General features: G+C 44.0%; 1 protein-coding gene across 1 annotated transcript in view; it reads right to left on the bottom strand.

The window, feature by feature from the left end:
- The window catches only part of LOC115095298 (alcohol dehydrogenase 1C-like), a 67679-nt gene that overhangs the window by 11953 nt on the left and 36279 nt on the right, over nucleotides 1-19447 (bottom strand). The window contains exons 4-7 of the mRNA XM_029608797.1: nucleotides 8124-8211; nucleotides 7795-8008; nucleotides 7399-7659; nucleotides 1052-1187 (exon numbers count right to left, since the gene is read on the bottom strand). Coding sequence (XP_029464657.1) covers nucleotides 1052-1187; nucleotides 7399-7659; nucleotides 7795-8008; nucleotides 8124-8211 — 699 coding nt within the window. The remainder of the gene's footprint in view (nucleotides 1-1051; nucleotides 1188-7398; nucleotides 7660-7794; nucleotides 8009-8123; nucleotides 8212-19447) is intronic.

Genomic DNA, 19447 nt, shown 5'->3' with positions numbered 1-19447 from the left:
AGGCAGAGCAGCTTCAGTACGGAGAGCGAATCCTATCCGTATAGTTACCATTGCTAACTCAATGAGCTAGCAAATACTGTAGGCTTAAATATCCGGGCAGCATGACGTCATATCAGGGGACGCCCCTGAGGTTCGAACCAACGTGGAAATAAAGATGAGGGTGGCTTGCGCGCTCTAAGGTACCTTGGAGGAGCATGGCGGGAGGCAGCACCAAAGCCGGTCCGAGGACGCCAGAGAGGACGGCAAACAGACGCCACGGAAGCCAGTAGTCCGAGATGAGCGGGAGGAGTCACAAGTAGTGAGGAAGGCGGGGCAAAGCCGTCAAAGACCGATGGTCACAACAGTAGGCTTGTTATTGTTTGAGTGTTTGCAGTTAGTGCAGTTTGTAGTTAGTGCAGTTTGCAGTTAGTGCTGTTTTAGTATGGGAGGTTTACTATATTGTAATAGTAATTCAGTTTACTTATGGCTTTCTGAGGCTGAAGCCCATAACCAACAAGTGGTCTAATGCCATATGTGTTCCAAGTGTCTTTTTTGCTTTTTCATAGGATTTCTGATTGGCAACACAGCAGTGCATGTAAATATATTATGTATGTTGTAAGAAATATTTGTTCCTCAGAAGACTGAACTTTGAATGTTATATTTCATGTACAATATTAACATAAATGCATAACTTTTAATTGTGTGAGGGGAGGGGCATAAGGATAAAAGTTTCACTTAGGTCGCCTAATACTCTTGCTTCTGAGTTTACCCCCTTTCACCCTCATCCCATGATTCCTTGTTCCATAGCATCCTTTCTGTTGAAGGAGGCCTGGCTCCTGTGCATTTGCTCCTAGAAGATGTTTAAACGTCTCTACCATAACTCCCCTTTCTTTCCTTTCCTCCAGGGTATATATGTGCATATATTATTTTAATAAATCTCTGTTTATGGTGGCTAATATGAAATATACTATAGGGCTTTTCCCATTTTATATCAATTGAAAAACGTTTAGTACATTTCATTCCACATTTCATAGATTTCTTTTTAAATATCATAATAAATTCTTTACCATACCTCCAAAAAGAGATCCTTTCAAGGTACGTCCTGTAAGCATCAGCAAAGGATCAAAAGAGATCTTATCTATGGAAGGAGCTACTCCAATGATCACACAGGTTCCAAATCCAGGGTGGGAAGACTCCAGGGCAGCTACCTGATGTACAAGCAAAACAGAAAACTGTTCAAAGGCCACAAATAACTTTTCCATAAAACTAATAACTAATCTCAACAACCTTGAAAAAAAAATGTCTTGTAGGTCAGGATAAATTTTAATATAAATATTTATATTTTTCTGCCAATTAGTAGAAAATGGAAATACTTTTCTATCTACATTCCCAGGGATTATGCTTTGTAATCTTTATTTTCCTTTTTCCCCCTCTTAATCTTCCCCCTATGGTCTCATTTCTGTCTCTTTTTCCAAAGTACAGTCCTTAATTATGCCACAAATGAGTTTGAAATATGTCATACATCAATATCAACATCCCCCCAAATCCAGTTCTCAAGAGCCACCAGCAGGCTTGGTTTTCAGGACAGCCACCATGGACTTTCATGAGAAGTATCTGTATACATTCTGAGTGTGAACCAGGGTAACTGGCATGTTTTGGTTACCCTGAAAACAGAGCAGGTGATTCATTTGTGTAAGGCAAAAGATGTATTACTTTGATTGAGAGTGAACTGAAGGACTTGTAAAACTCAGAAATTGCAAAGTCACAAGATAGTTAAGGAAATGTTCCCCAGATGACCGAACAAATGAGAATAAATCCCGTAATGTTAATTCCACCGGCCGCGGCCACCCGCAGCCAGCTCAACTCACCCTATGTCATGCTTGGCTCTTTGCTCCGGGTGTTCTCGTGGCCGCAGCCAGCCACTGCCGCCGCGTTCCGCCTAGCTTGCAAAGCTCCACGTGGCGGCAGGGATGCCACCGATCAGCGTCCTGACCTTGGGCCTGCCTAGGCGCGCGCCATCAGTCCTCCTTTTAAAGGGCCAACAGCGGGAACTTCAGACTTGTCCCCGGCTGATGACATCAGTGCCCTGGGATATTTAAGGACCACTTCTTTCCACCACTAACTGACTCTGGTGCATCACTCCAGTATTCGGGACCTGTTGTTCCTGCTCTATGGATTCCTACTCTGCTCTTGGGATCCTGCTATTGTGCTCCCGCTCCTCGGGGCCTGGCTCAGCACTTCTACATCTCAGGACCCTGTCTCAGTGCTCCTGCTCCTTGGATCCTGGCTCAGCGCTTCTACATCTCGGGACCCAGTCTCGGCACTCCCGCTCCTCGGGGCCTGGATCAGTGCCTCTACATCTCGGGACCCTGTCTCGATGCTTCTGCTCCTCGGGGCCTGGCTCAGCGCTTCTACATCTCGGGAGCCTGTCTCGGCGCTCCCACTCCTCGGGGCATGATTCAGCACTTCTACATCTTGGGACCCTGTCTCGACGCTCCCCGCTCCTGGGGACTGGATCAGCGCTTCTACATCTCGGAACCCTGTCTAAACGCTCTCGCTCCTCGGGGCCTGGATCAGCACCTCTACATTTCGGGACCCTGTCTCGATGCTTCCGCTCCTTGGGACCTGGATCAGCACTTCTACATCTTGGGACCCTGTCTCGGTGCCCCCGCTCCTCAGGGTCTGGATCAGCACTTCCTCATCTCGGGATCCTGTCTCAGTGCCCCCGCTCCTCGGGGCCTGGCTCTGTGCGTCCACATCACGAGACGCAGTCTCTATGCTCCCGCTCCTCAGGACCTGTCTCAGCACTTCTACATCACAAGATTCTGCTACTGTACTGCCCCTCCTTGAGCATTGCTTCAGCGCCTTTACTCCACAGAACCTACTACGGCAGATTTGCTACACAGGGCCTTCTTCAACATTCAATTACACAGGCTCCTGTTCCGCACTCCCTCTCTATGGGGTCTGCCCCACATGGTCCTGCTCTTTCATCTCCGGAACTGCTGTAGCCTCTTCCCCTTCGGGGTCTTCTCTCTCACTCTCCTCAATGGAACCTTGACCTTGGACGGAACCTGACCTCTCTGACTCTCCCTGCCTTCTGCCATCTGTCTCCTCCAGGACCAGCCACACAGTGGCCCACCTAAGACCAGCCGGTCCCGGCACCCAAGGGCTCAACCTGTGGGGAACGCGGGCTGGTACTGGTGAAGTTCCTGTTGCTCTGCTCCCGGCCAGCCTCGCCTCTTGACGGTGGGGACCTGTAGATAGCACCAACCCCCACCTTGGGTCAAGGGTCCACAATTCCTAACAGATTGCCAAGTCCATGGACCTGGCGGAGGTCTCAGCAATACAGGCCATTCCTGGCCTGGCACAAAAGATCATTGAAGAACAAAAGATCCTGGAGACTCTCACGGCTACAGTGGAGAACCTTAGCACCTGCCTTGACACTGCCGTTGTGGTAAGTCCACCATCTCCAGCTTCCAGCACCTTGGCTCCCATGCCGGTTCCACGGCCGACTGTCCCACTTCTGGCGCCTCCACGCTTCTCCGGAAATCCCCTGTTGTGCCGGGGTTTTCTGAATCAATGTAATATGCACTTCTGTCTTCAGCCAGCCTTCTTCCCAGACATAGTGACCAAAACTACCTACATCCTCTCACTCCTGGATGGTAAGGCCTTGGACTGGGCCTCACCACTGTGGAAGCATGTGGACCCCATCCTCCGAGACCTGCCCAGTTTCCTCGCCCTTTTCCATTCAGTCTTCGATGACCCGGGCAGACAATCTGCATCTGGATCCACGGTCCTTCACCTCTGGCAAGGTACTTGGTTCCTTGTGGACTACGTCATTGAATTCCGAACCTTGGCTTCGGAGCTGCACTGGGGACCGGATAGTCTTAGAACCATCTTTCTTGAGGGGTTGAGCTCCCGAATCAAGGATGCAGGGTGGTTAAATGCATCCCTCCACATCCTTACTCCTCAACGCAACTTAAGATCTTTAGGAAAAGCATTGTTAACCATACCATCACCTAAATTAGCCCATCTGAATGCAGTCAGGGAAAGAGCTCTTTCATTGGCAGGACCAAAACTCTGGAACTCGCTCCCTCTGGATATCTGGCTTGAGTCAAACTTATACACATTTAAAAAAATATTGAAGACATGGTTGTTTGAATAGGCTTTTATCCAACTAGGCTAGTCCCAGGTTTTTTGATACTCTCCCTCTCTGCTAATTACAATTATGGATTTAGTCCATTATACTGTTTATTTTATTTCCATCGGCTGTTTTATCTAATTTAGTTTTTATGGTTTAGATTGTAATTTGGAACTTTATTACTGAGTTTGTTGAAATTATTTACTCTAGGGCAATGCTTTTATTTTATTTTATGGTTTTTAGAATTTATTTTAAGAATGTACTTGATTATAAATTTAGTTTACTTTTAGCTATTTAATCTTTTAATTATATTGTAAACCGACATGAAGTTAACACGAATGTTCGGTATATAAAAAGTGCCTAAATAAATAAATAAATAAATAAATAAATAAATAAGGATGAGCTGGCGGCCCACGAACTCCCTTCATCCTTGGAATCCCTTATTGATCTTGCCGGGTGGATCAACCGGTAACTCCAGAAACATTCGCAAGAGTTACAAGCTTAAAAAAAGTCTGTTATAACCTCTCGTGGCATCCATCGCTCCCCATCTCCCAGATTGGACCCAGCTCCCCAAGCCAAAACCGGAGAAGAGCCCATGCCTCCGACACCAGCCTTCCGACCTCTGTCTTTATTGTGGTAAATCTGGACACGCCCTGGCAGCCTGCTTCGTGCATCCAGTAAACTCCCAGGCCTAGGTTCAGTGGGAGGACTGCTCCTGGGCCTGACTTCTCCATCTCCTCCATTAACACGTCCAGTGTCTAACACTATGAACAATCAGAAATTCCATACCCTGGCTCTGATACTCAGGAGCCGGGGGCAACTTCATCTTAAAACAGCTGATGGAACATCTTTGGATTCCTACCATTCGCATCCTGGTGCCCCTGCTCCTTTCATCTATCCACGGTGACCCTTGCCTGGACGGGTCACCCATACCACCACTCCACTTCATCTCTGTACTGGTTCCTTGCATATAGAGTCCATCACTTTCCATGTTCTGGATAAGGCCATTAACCCGGTGGTCCTAGGCTTGCCTTGGCTACAACAGCATACTCCCCAGTTCGACTGGGCTACTTTGCAGCTCTCCCGCTGGGGAGCCTCCTGCCATTCTAACTGTTTGGAGGCTGTATCGCCCCTGCCCTGTCTCAGTACCTTGCTCATACTTCCAGGCTTTCCATCCAACTCGAGTCAAGAGTCCACAATTCCTAACACATAACACAGTAAGGGCCAGAGGTACAATGCATTTTTTACACTAACTAAAACTGGTTAACTTTTTGATGGCTCTAATTGTCTCCTGCTGAGTTGGTAAATAGAGCCACCAAGTTTCACTAGACAGCTGTATTTACTTGGGGAGAAAAGAGCATCCTGAGAGGTGGGATAAGGAGAAGGGAGGGAAAATAAGCACATACATTTAATTTTCAAACACACATATCTAGTGCCCCCATACCTAAGAGATGATCATGATGGGGGCTATGTCTGCATACAATAAAGGCAGTGCAAGAGGATATGATGCACATTCATTGTGGGTATCCTGAAAATCCAAGCCTGTTTGTGGCTTTGAACCCTGGATTTGGCTACTCCTGTCCTATGTTCACATCTGTATCGTCCAACGGATATGCCAAGGCAGTTTAAGACTGGTGCCATATATGTTTTGCTCTTGTAAACCACAACAAAATGTGTATGATGTATGAGGTATACACATTTTAATAACCTAACATAATATACATGTGCACTAGGAAATGTAGAAATATAAGCATAATAATTTTTAGCAGAAGGATGGTAGATGAACCAGAGTCGGTAGTCAAATTCTTATCTTCCATAAGGTGGCACATAATGCTGCCACAAGACCATCCCACTACTAGCAGATGCTTTTCTCTTGGTATCATTGCTACATTTGCAACATCAATACAGTTATATAATTTGAAGTCTGCACTAGAGCTTCTACTACAGACTGAGTGACTATAGCCAAATTTATAGTTATATATATGTTATATAATATTATTTATCTAGAGAAAGTAGTGGCACTGAACCTAACTCAGTGGCCAACTGTTGCTAGCACCATCAAATGTCTGTGAACTAGAGTGGTTTCAGTTCAGGTGATTTCACCCAGAATGCATGGAAAGCCCTGCTCAAGAAGAGGAAGCCTGGTAGCAAGGCTGCTGAGGATCACATCTCGTGGAGGCCCTCATCTTTCAGTGACCTGTGAAGAGGAGTCCCAGAGCCAAGAGGGAGGCTGAGGCCCTGTAGAGTATGTGTGTATGAGAGTGAGTTCAGAGTGTGTGTGTGAGAGAGAGAGACAGAATGAGCATGTATGCATGAGAAAGACTATGAGAGTGAATATGCAAGTGTGTTAGTGTGTGTGTGTGTGTGTGTGTGTATGTAAGAAAGTTTGTGTGCATGCTGCTACCAATGTTTCCTCTAAGGATTGGGTTGCTCTGAGCATAAAATCGATAGGTTTATTGCATCAAAGAAAGTAGTGCTCATAGGGTAATGAAACCAAAGGTTTTGCTCACAAGCAACAATTTTTGCACAGAGCAATCTAATCCTTAGAAGGAACATTACTCTGTGCCATAATAAGTCACCTGGCTGTTGGGTTTCCATGGGGTCTTTTTCTTCCTGACCTGCCCTGTTTTTCCATTCTTTTTGGGGAGAAACTCTGAGAGAGGCTGCAATTGCAGCAACTTCCTCAGACTGCTGAGAGAAAGAAGGCACAGTGTGTCCTGCTGTGGGTGTGTTTTTTACTTACTTCACATAATCTTTTTTTTTTTTTTTTTTTTTTTTTACTGGGAGTTAGGTTTAAGCTGAATGATATTTTCTGAGAACTACTGGACTGAAATATTATTTTGCTCAAAATATTTTCTTCACTGCTAACAATATTTGTTTAATGCTATATTTCTTAATTTCTTTATAATCTGCCTCCATATCAAGTTCATTGATTTACTATTTGGGTTAGAATTGTTTTAATTAAAGTCTGAAACATCTGGCATGCTGTGTTTTATTGCCTGTTCCTTGAAGTCAGCTGGGATTATGAGGGCCAGGTGAATACAAGCCTCAGCTGGATGAAGAATTTGGAGGACTCAATAGTGCATGGAGCAGTGAGGTCATGCAATCCAGGCAAAAGAATTTACGTTATAATCTTTCTCTTTGTACAGAGTTAACTTGTTTATTTTCAAGGTAACTCCTTTTCCTTGGCATCCTATAGATATGTATGGATACCTCAGTGTACAGATACCAGTGTGTATATACCTATACACACATACTAAGTAACAATGATAACATACCATGGAATCAATACGCCCAATGCACTCGAAGGAATAGTCCACACCACCATTTGTCATGTCAGCAAGCACTTTCTGAATGGGCTGGTCATAGTCCTGTGGGTTGAGGCAATCAGTGGCACCTAACTCTTTAGCCTTTGCAAATTTGGTCTTATTGATGTCAACGGCTATAATCCGGGTAGCTCCAGCTACTTTGCAGCCAATGACAACTGAAAGGCCGACACCTCCCAAACCAAATACAGCACAGGTAGAACCAGGTTGCACCTACATAATAATAATAATAAAGTTATAGAGAATTAATGATGTCTGCCTACCAGAGAGATATCTGCTAACTGAGGATCATCACTTTATCTCAAGAGGGATCTAGTCATCAACTGACATTGATGCAACCATCCATACCTTGGCAGTATTGACTGCAGATCCATAACCAGTAGAAAATCCACAACCAATCAGACAGACTCTATCCAGAGGGGCATTATCATCAATTTTGGTAAATGTAGTTTCATCCAGAATTGTATATTCGGAAAAGGTGCTTATGTCAGCCATTCTGTTAATCAGCTTGCCTTTGCAGGTAAATTTGATCTTCTCATCCTCCGCCTGAGGTACACCGATGCTATTAAAGAGACAATCCAACTTGCTTAAGTAACTTTAAATTCTACATTTTGAGGTAAGCTGAATTTATTGAAAAATAATATAAAAATTTAAAAGAATAAAACAATGAAACTAACATGTTCTTCAGGCATAAGTTAGTTTTTGGATTGTGGCAGCAGACACATTTCCCACATTGTGGCATAAAGAGTGGGATGACTTTATCACCTGCAAAAAAAAAAAATCACAGAGACAAACAGTGTTAGATGGTTGTAGAAAATGAGAGGTGTTTTTTGCTATCAAACTTGGTCTAGCCTATACAAAGTGTTGCTGAATATCACTGCTGTACGCTGCGTAGAAGAAGCAGCAGAAGTACTTGCTATAGTGCTAATGTAATACACCATGAATGGCTTACACAGTGATTTATGCTGGCATCTCCTTGCATTTTCTGTGTGCTAAAATTACTTCTGATGCAGTATGTGCAATAAGTGGAAAAAAGCTAAGACATACATATTCAGTGTTGTTTGTCTGGTTAAGTTCAGACTCGACAAACAATGGGATTTGGAAAATCCCAACATGCTGACTGGATCTGAGAAAACCAGATAACCTTTTAGCCAGCTAATAAGTTATGCAGCCAGCTCAGGGGCAATCTGAGGTGGACCTGGTTATCTGGCTTAAGTTAACCAAATAGAGAACAATTTTCAGCATTATCTGGCTAACATAGCCTGTGGATTTTAGGACTGAAAAATAGAGCAGTTCTAAAGTTAGCCAAATAAACTTATTTGGCTTATTTTAATATACTAGGTATATTCAGCGGCACACCTAACCTGCTGAATATCCCTGCAAAGTTAGCCAGATAAATGTATTCAGCTAACATTCCTGGCCACCCTCTAATGTTACCCAGCTGAACAATGTACAACCTAATGCCCCACTAAGCACCCCAATAGGTCCCCAAAAATCCTACCACAACTCAGTGTGGCCTGAATCCACTAATGAACCCCACTGTGCTCCTCAACCCACTAAACTCCCCCCCCCCCCCCCAGAGTTCTTTCTCTGAAACCTTTAAAAAATCTTCTAACCCTAATGATTTTTAGTCTGGTTAAATGCAAGAATAAACACAGATGATGTCTTAATTACTATAAATCCTTCAGATGGCATTTGCATTCAATCTAGACAAACCACAGTTGCTGGATGGGAAATAATTAGTTCAACTAATGAAAGAATACCTCTGTTTACTTTCAACAGAGTAGGACTAGTGGGTATGTTACTGCGTGAGGGGACCAGTGAGGTGTGTTACTATGTTTAGTGGGGACAATGGGGTATGTTACTAGGTTTGAGTGATTATTTGGGTATGTTATTATGTTAGAGGGTCAATGCCTATCCAGGAAGGAGGAGAGATGACCTGCTCTTCCATCTCACATCCAGTGTAGAGACAGCTGTACCTCTGGGGCCGATGTTCACTATCCAGCTAACTTAACTGGGATGTTCAGTAGCGTGACATGCCACTGAATATTAGGGATGTGAATCGTTTTTTGACGATTTAAAATATCGTCCGATATATTTTAAATCGTCAAAAATCGTTAGAGTCGATATTTAATAGGAATTCCCCCGATTTATCGTCAAAAATCGTAAATCGGGGGAAGGGGGAGGGCGGGAAAACCGGCACACTAAAACATCCCTAAAACCCACCCCTTTAAAATAAATCCCCCACCCTCCCGAACCTCCCCCCCAAATGTCTTAAATTACCTGGGGTCCAGTGGGGGGGGGGGGTCCCGTTGTGATCTTCCACTCTTGGGCCACGGGTGTGTTGATAGAAAAATGGCACCGGCGCCATTTTGGTTCCTATCCCCCGACGTCACGAGCGTAGGACATCGCTCCCGGACCCCCGCGGGACCCCCAGGGACTTTTGGCCAGCTTGGGGGGGCCTCCTGACCCCCACAAGACTTGCCAAAAGTCCAGCGGGGGTCCGGGAACGACCTCCTGCACTCGAATCGTGTTGCCGTACGGCCGGCGCCATTTTGCCGTACGGCAATATGGCCATATGGCCGGCGCCATTTTGCAATTTACACGATATTTAAAAAAACAAAACAGCGACGATTCGATTCCCTCCCCCCCCAGCCGAAATCGATCGTTAAGACGATCGATCACACGATACACATCTCTACTGAATATACCTGGCTATCTTAAAGTTATCTGGATAAGTATATCCAGCTAAGTTTAGAACAGCCCTACAGCACCACCAAAGTTAACTGCATAAGTTAAGAAATGAACTCCAAATATCAGAGTAAGTCACATAACTTTTGCAGTTCACTCTGTTCTTCCTCTGAACACATCCTGTCCCCCACCCCTGAATGCCCCCAACATATCCAGCTAAATTCTATTAATTCTAACTAGTTACCTGGCTAGAATTTAGACGGATAATCAATATACCCAGATAAGCCATTTAAATGGATAACATTTCAGTTATCCATCTAAATGGCTTTTGAATATTTCTCTGTTTTTCATTGGTGAATGTTGCAAAAAAAGGCACAAAATCAAGAACTACACCCTATCATCCCAGGGTTAATTTTTGGAGAGATTCACAGAACTTTGTTGAATATGCTGGGGACATTAGAGGACAAACAGGAGAACTGGGGGAAGTATGTTTGACCACTATTACATGCCTATAATTGCACACGCAATGATATCACACTTGCATCCCCATTCTTTCTAATGTATGGCAGACAACCTAGACCACCAATTAATCTCTGTTTTGGTATTAGCCCTATAGATCATAATGCTAAAACACATGAACAATATGTGAAGTAATTAAGATGTAGATTAAAATATCCTTTTAAACTGAATACAAGAGAAGCTGAAAAAAGAGAAACAGCTAACAAATGCAGATGGGTTGTAAAAATAAGCCATTCTACCAATGAAGAAGGAGATGGAGTATTAGAAATCTGAGCTTGCAGGGAAGCACAGGATTTCTGATCTTTGGGAACCAACTGTGTATATTGTAATGAAATAGCATGGTGATAAAACTTCCCATAAAGCTTGTGAAGCCCAAAGATGCTGATGGCCCTGCAAGATCATTTTACAGGGATATGTTAAGGCCATGTGGATTCATCTTAGTGGATGAAGCTAAATTAGATGAGGCTATCCCAGTTAAGCCCAGAAGGATGCAAACTAGGCAGTCTTAGAAAGAGATGATTGACAATACAGAACTGCATGAAGAAAGCATTAATCTCCCATAATTTGAACATGATCATGAACTGAATTCTGATGCAGAAGAATTCAGTCCTGAATTAAATGATATAGAAAGTCCAGATCTCTTTGATATCTCAGCTTTGTCTGATGATTTATTTCTTGCTCGCAAATAAATATCAAATGCAATACCTGAAATGCCTCTGCCAAGTAGAACTGAAAAGAGTATTCAATACAAGGACTGACTGATCTAGAACAGAAAAATTAAATAATTCTCAAGACACTAAAATTGTGAGAAATAATGAAGAACAGGAGACATCAATACAGCTTCGTAGGTCCCAAAGAAAAAGAAGAATTGCTGCCAAGTTCAAAGATTTTGTAGTCATTATAAAGCATTAACTCTAATTTTCAATATCATCAACAATATTAATCCATGTTTATTAGGAGTTACACATCTACTTTACACACCACAGAGAACCCTAAGATCACAAAACAAGATCCTTCTACTCTGAACACACATCTAGCGCAAATAAGAGACCAAATGTTTTCCATAGCAGGCCCCGAGTTGTAGAACTCTCTTCCAGAATCACTAAGGGCCTCATTTTCCAATATCGCACACGATACCAAAAAGGGGTGTTACCTTATGCTAATAAGCATGTGTATCACAATAACAGCTATGCAACACACTCTTAGCACTACATATCACAGTTCATGATGTTTCCAGACAGCCTGTTTCAGTATGGAGAGAGAGAGAGAGAGAGAGAGAGACTTGCTATAGTGCCTCTTTAGTATTGGTATTTGCTGTTGTGTCAACCTAAAAATGTACAAATATGAATTAAATTCTATCCATACTATTGTGATGTCCTAGAATATTTATGAATATGAACTAGAACACGGTATGCGATTGTTGACAACGAATATGAATGCTGATATTGTAAACTGATGAGATCTTCATTTGGAATGACGGTATATAAAATGTCTAAATAAATAAATATTACAAACAATATACCCGTGTATTTCAATGAATTTTATCTTCAATTTTTATTATTTAACACACCTTTAAAAACATAACACATATCTATTTATATCACCCATACACACCACATTCACTCACACAGTAATGAAACTATTAAAAACTAACAATACAAACTTGTTACACTTTAACAATACTATTGCAACATTCCCTAATTTACAATGTAAACATACTCCTCTTTTATTATTAATTACCCCAATTTCTACCACTATTATATTTAACACAAATGTAGACAATCATTTATAATTAAAGTTCCTTATTAAGTTCATATTTCATAGGTTACATCCTAACATAGTGAACATTTAATTAAATTGCCATTCTCATTTTCATGAAATTCATAACTTGTATTCCAACACAATCGATATTGCAATTTCTTTAATCTTATCCCGACAGGAAGCTCCTGTTTCTCCCATTGGTTTCTTCAGGGGATTTTGTTCACATAATAATTTGCAATCATGAATCTCAACTTCATTGCCCAAATCTCAGCATTACCGGAAACCTTAAAACCAAAAAACATGTGCCAAATGAATACGTGCATCTATTACCCCAATGCTCTTCCTTCTAATAAAAATTTTTTAAAAATTTTTTTAAACAATTTGGAAAAATATCTTATTATTTCCCTAGTCATTGTTATCAACATCACTGCACTTACCCAAGCTCCAATGCTACAACTTCCATTTAAACCGCTATATATTTCTTCAAAAACTGCTTTACCGTTGTCTATTTCATCAGAAACTGCTTTACATCTATACAAATTCAAAAATAAAATCAATATGTACAAGCTGCACAATGTCTCCACGTAACCAGCTCTCATTTTTTTAACCATTATACTAACCTGGAATTTATGTCACTGTATCATTCCCTTATGTTCTCAAACAAGTATTTCATTACCCGTGCCGACCATTGTTCCATCATGTCATCCTCTGTAACAGATAAACCACCTTTAACCCCCATTCCCTACCCCCCCACGCCACCTTCCCTTCCCCTACCTCCCCTATCCTTTCCCCCCTACCTTTTTATTTTCCTTTCTTTTATTACAAAACTTACTTCAGCCCTGGGGCTGAAGTAAGTTGCGCGCGATCCCCCGCACAACGGCAAATATTGCCACTGTGCCGGGAGCCTGACCCCGCCCCGCCCCTCCACACCCCATTCCGCCCACATCACGCCCCCTCCCCACCCCGTTCCACCCAATCCCGCCCCTCCCCGCCCCTTTTTGCAAGCCCCGGGACTTACACGCATCCCGGGGCTTTATGCGCTTCGCCAGGCCTTTTAAAAATAGACCCAGCGCACATCACCCTTTTAAAATCCGGCAGAATACGTGTGTGTTCATTACATGTGTCTGTAATCACACAGCTGAGAGATGGAATTATTTTTGTGATCCTCCCATTTAAGGTGAGAGGTTTGCATAATATTTTATGAAAATATTTGTGCTAATTCATGCATATTCATACTCATGTGAAAGTTACTTTTTCATAGCTGATTGCTTCAGTAAAAACTCATCTATTGCAATTTCTTTACCATGTTGAATTGTTTGTTGTTCCCAAGTCCCTAATCGTTGCATGCTCAAAAGTAGCAAGCACACAGGAGGGAGAAAGAATTTGATTTCCTGTTCAAAAGTGCAGAAATCTGCAGCCAAATTCCATCTTGAAGAATCCTGGTAAAAGTGAGGAGATTCTGTTTGATGTGATGCTTTTTCCCCTCCTTCCTCTCCACCTGGAGAGATTCACTTGAGAAGTGAGAGTTACACTTGCAGCATGGGAAGCAGCAGGAAGTGTGGAGGAGGCAGAATGCAGCCGCAGCAGGGGCTGCAAAAGACAGGAGCCTACTTGCTCCTTTCGGAGTTTACAATACCCTTCTGCTGTGCTGAGTCCCTGCAGCACATTGTATATCCCCAACTTGATTTGACATGTAACAAATGTAACTGTTAAGGTCAACACAACATACATAACATTATTAGCAGTACATTTTCAAACTTTTCCACAATCCATAATTCATAATTATACTCAGAGCATAACTGTTCTCTAGCACAAAAACTGCATTGGTATATACCAAGCTTCTCTACAGTCAGGTGCTATACATGTGTTAGCCTTACCTGCTGCCCGAGACTACAAACTCCAACCGATTACAAGCATAATAGTAAAAAGAATAATATTTCAAAACAGCTGACAAATAGAACATCTAATAATTAAAAATTCATGTTAAAAAAATTCCCCACTCTCCACAGTTGGAGAGTGGGGAATTATTGTGGATTATTGTGAGATTATTGTGGATAGTGTGTGTATGTATGTGTGTGTGTGTGGGGGGGGGGGGGGGGAGGGGGAGGAAGTGAAGATAGAGAAAGTTTGTGTAACCTTTCTCATAAACTTACATATATTCACTCACACAGGTACGCTCGATCACACATTAGCTCAATCACACACACACACACATACACTTTCATACATGCTTATTCACACATAGACTCCCTCAGTCACACTCTCAGACATGCTTTCTCACTCACACTCCATATTTAGTCAAACACACATACTCTCTTTGACACACATATACATACTCTCTCTTACACATGCTCTCTCACACACAAATGTTCGCTCTCTCACTCTCACATGCTCCCCCTCTCAGCAGAAATGGCAGTAGTATCTTCCCCCTTCCACGGTTTATCAACAAATTCTTCTTATAGGCAACTGAGTTGTTGCTGCCTCTGGCTCCTTTCTTCCATCACCTCCTTCTTTTGGCTGCTTTAGTCAATGCTGCTCTGCCTAGTTTTTTGGCCTTCATAGCTCATGCTGTTCCACCTGCTGCACATTTAGGCAACTAGGTAAATAATGTAGCAGTGCTGCTGGGGGAGAGGCTACTGCAGTACAATAGGATTCCTCAAAGCACTGAACATGGGATGATGTCCTTGATTCGTCTCCCTCCCACCACCAAGGATGCCCTGAGGGGACGGGGGGCATCAGTAGAAGCAGGCTCTTCTTCTCCCCAGGGCAGCAGAGCTATCATCCTCAAAGACTGCATCAGGTGGAGGGGAGGCAGCTCTTCCTCAATCACATTGTGAGCGACCGGTAGTGCCCCCTACTGGAAGCCACTTATGGCTGAGTCCAAATCGGCCATAGGCTAGTTATGACTGTGCCCTCCACTAATTAGCATTTAGTCCCAATAGCAAGCTGATGGGATCACTTTCTATCCTGCCTGACAGGGAAGCTTAACATAGTCTCCAATGGACGGTCCTAATCTGTGTGGTGAGGTCCCACCATGATCTCAGGCACCACTGCCAAACTCCATCCATCTGAATCCACTTCCTCAGCCTCTGGTTTTGGACCTGCTGCTGTTGGGGGCTGCATCTTCCATACTGGAACATTTAGCACTCAATGTGGGGCTTACTACAGCCAACTAATCCTGGGGCAATTCTGCGCTACCGTGAAGCACAGAATTCCCCTGCTGCAGAGTGTTGCGCTCCCCAGCCACAGCAGGCCCACGTCTGGGCTCACTCACCCCCGAAGCTGGGGCCCTGGACTTTGCCCGACCTCCTTGGCAGCAGTAGGCAGCTGCCTACATGCTTGTGGCCCCTCTGTGTTCCCAGGATCCTCCTGTGCTGCTGCGGCCTCTTCCGAGCCTGGTTGGGTCTCCCCATGTCTGCCATGGGGAGATGCTGCCACTTCCTCGTCTCTGGTCTGTTTGCCTTAGGTGCGTGTGCACGCACATGCCTCTCTGCACTTTAAAGGGGCCGCGGCCAGAAAGCCTCCTGCTGCCCCAGATGATGACATCAACCAGCTTCCCTTTATAAGGCATGCTCAGACGTTCAGAGCTTGCCTTGGCAGCAGGTCTCCAAGCTTCCAGTCGTGAGCTTCGTTGCTGTTCCAGTTCCTGTTCCAAGTACCTGCTCCAGTTCCAGCTCCTGTTCCTTCTTACCTTCGGACGGACCTCTTTGGCTTTGACCTCTTGCTCGGACCTGACCTTGTATTTAGCCACCTGCCTCGACTCTCTGCTTGAACCTGACCTTGTCTCCAGCCACCTGCCTCGACTCTCTGCTTGAACCTGACCTCGTCTTCAGCCTCCTGCCTCGACTCTCATCTGAACCAGACTTCGGATCTTGTCTCTCCCTTCTGGGACCCTCCTTCTCCACTGCTTCTGGCATCCTGCCTCTGGACACTCTCCAGGATCAACGATGTGAAGGCCCGTCTAAGTACAGGCAGCCCCGGTACCCAAGGGCTCAACTTGCGGGGAACGAGGGCTGGTATTGGCGAAGCTCCAGTTGGCTTTCGCTTCCTGCTTAGCCTCACCTCCCGATGGTGGGGACCCATGGGGGCCTCTCCCATGTGTGGCACCAACACCACCTTGGGCCAAGGGTCTATCTCCCCAACACAGAGAATTTACTATTTTCACATAGAATTTGTGATCCCGCTCATGGCAAAAATCAGCGGCCCAACAAATATCCTAAAGCTGAAACACTTAACCTGGAAGGGGGAGGCAATAAAAAGTGAGAAGGAGTAAGGGAAGTTAGAGGCAGAAAGGATAAGGAAATGTGCGTTGAGGATGTGTGTGTATGCAAATGAGAATTTGGGAGCCTGTATGTATGAGTGAAAGTGTGTGTGTGAGAGAGGGATAGTGTGCTTTTGTGTGCGAAAGAGGGAGCATGTTGCGAAGGCATGTGTGTGAGAGAGAGGGAAATTGTTTGCCAGGGTGTGTATGTGTGGGTGAGAGAGAAAGAGAAGCAGCCTATTTGAGAAGTGTGTGTATCACAGAGAGGAAATATGTGTGATAGTGATGTATGTGTGCAAGAGAGAGAGAGTGTGTGTGTATATGGGTAAGAAAAAGAGAGAGGTAGCCTGTTTGAGGGGTATGTTGGCTGGAGAGAGGGAATCTGTGTGATGGAGGTGTATGTGTGTGCAAGAGAGAGAGTCTGTATGAAGTTGTGTGTGTGTGTGCTTGTGTGAGAGGGAGCTTATGTGAGGGTGTGTGTAAGAGAGAGAGATGAAGAGAGAGCTTCTTTGAAGATTTCTGTGTGTGTGCAGAAGAGAGAAGGAGCCTGTGTGAGGGGGTATTTGTGTATGAGAAGGGAAGAGGGAACCTGGATGAAGGGCTATATAAAAGAAGGGTCAAATTCTGGGAGTGGAGGCCTGGGGAGCGGAGATGGTGGAAATGATTGAGCCTAGAGGGGAAAGGGAGAGATAGTGGAGGGCGGAGGGGTCTGAGAGGGCAGATTGAAAGAGTTCTGGTCAGGGGAGTTGGGAGAGAGGGTGGAAGTCTGTGATGTATAGTGCGCTATTTTGACCAATATAAAGTATGCAGAATTTTTCCAGCTAACTAACCGAGTTACTCAGAGGCTGAATATTGTCCCCCTAGTTATTTAAATCAGCGCACTCATCTTACATGTGTGACCAGGCTTTGCTAATCACAAATATTTTGCCCTGTCTTCAACTAAGGGGTTTTGTATTTTGGGGGTCCTTTCCCTGCTATATCCCCACCTTTTTGTGGGTTGTGGCTCAGGGCTAGAAACTGCCCTGGGAGCATGCTCAGAGCCAGAAGGTCAGGAGTCTGTGCTGTTGTTGGCTTTACCTCTTCAAGGATTATTTGAGCAGAATTAGAGATGCTGAGAAGAGAGTTGGAGTTTTTTAAAGTTTTGGAAGTTTTTTGGATTTGAATCAGTTTCCTGATAGAAAGGCAAACCCGGTATCTTGAAGGGCTGGGTTCTGGATCTTTTGCCTTTATGACCCTGTTTTGGAAGAACAAGGGGTTTTGTCATTTTTCAGCCTTTGTTTCATGCTGGAACTTGAGAGAGGTTATTCTACCCTTGAAGTAGAAGGATTTTCAGAGTTGGACACTGGTTCAGTTGGGAGAAGAACAGCTTGGGGATTTATCATGGAAAAAGAGACTATTACCTTTGTGAATACGATTTTTCTGATGCTGTTCCTAATTTGGACTCCATTGCTCTGTGCTACCTGCATCCCCAGTGAGCATATTTCCTGCCCAAGAATACCACTGACCAGTGATCCAGAAGAGTGAGGTGCAACGTGGCAGGGACATACTTGTTACTGTCCAGGTTCAAATATTTGCATGCAGGGCCTTCCTTAGAGGTAGGATGGGAAGGGGCAACCACTCAGGGCCACGTCCCTTGCAGCTGGCTGCACAGCCTATGAAAATGACAGCATCGCAAATATTACACCCAACTCTAGAACACTAATACACCTTCTACTGGGAAAACAGAGGAAGCAGCCTGTTACAAGTCACTACACAGAATACTTCACCTTGATCACACAGACAACATAGACAGACTCTCCCCAAATACAGAATGCAACCAGAAATTATAAATAGAAGTACAAATACTGATCTGGTCCAAGAAAACAAACCGGTAACCGATCCAAGATGGCTGACAGCAAACACACAACAAGGTGGAATCGGTAAAATGGACTTTATTGATCTTGCCCGCCCGACTCTGGCCGAGTTTTGCTATACATGCTTCAGGGACTTTTTGAGTCACTTGAATTGGCTCAAGAGAGCATGGACTTCACATGCAATGTGATCCCAAAACATCAATCAGCAAACTGACATAAGTAGAAACTGCACTCCCGCGTTCGCTTCGCAGTCGCACAGCGACTTATGTCAGTTTGCTGATTGATGTTTTGGGATCACAGTGCATGTGAAGTCCATGCTCTCTTGAGCCAATTCAAATGACTCAAAAAGCCCCTGAAGCAGTTTGTATAGCGAAACTCGGCCAGAGTCGGGCGGGCAAAATCAATAAAGTCCATTTTACCGATTCTACCTTGTTGTGTGTTTGCTGTCAAATACTGATCTGGAAACTGCAAAGAAACCAGACTGCATGCAGTACAATACCAGAGAAACAGCAACAGAAATTCATTTCATTCTGTACCATGCAAAATAAAAAGACATCAGATATCTGTATACATTCACATTTCCAAAGCTGACTTATTTGAATCACTAATCCAAAAAGGAAAAGGCCTTTTTCAATCTAGCATTGGTAATGGACATTTTGGGCCCTAACATAACACCCCCCTGTTACTATAATGATGGGGACTCAGCAGCTCCAGCATCAGACCTTCCCCTTCCTCCATACAAATGGATGCTGATGGGGGCTCATAGGTGCCAACATAAGATATCCCACCACACACACACACTCACACAAACACACACATACACACACACACATCCTCTCATAAACACGCGCACACACACATATACACACACAAGATCAATGATGTGGGCTCGGCAGTCCAGACATAACAAGAAATC

Source organism: Rhinatrema bivittatum, chromosome 1 (genome assembly GCF_901001135.1).
Source record: "Rhinatrema bivittatum chromosome 1, aRhiBiv1.1, whole genome shotgun sequence".
Classification (NCBI taxonomy): domain Eukaryota; kingdom Metazoa; phylum Chordata; class Amphibia; order Gymnophiona; family Rhinatrematidae; genus Rhinatrema; species Rhinatrema bivittatum.
Note: the sequence above shows the minus strand (reverse complement) of the source record. Positions and strands in the feature narration are given on the sequence as shown.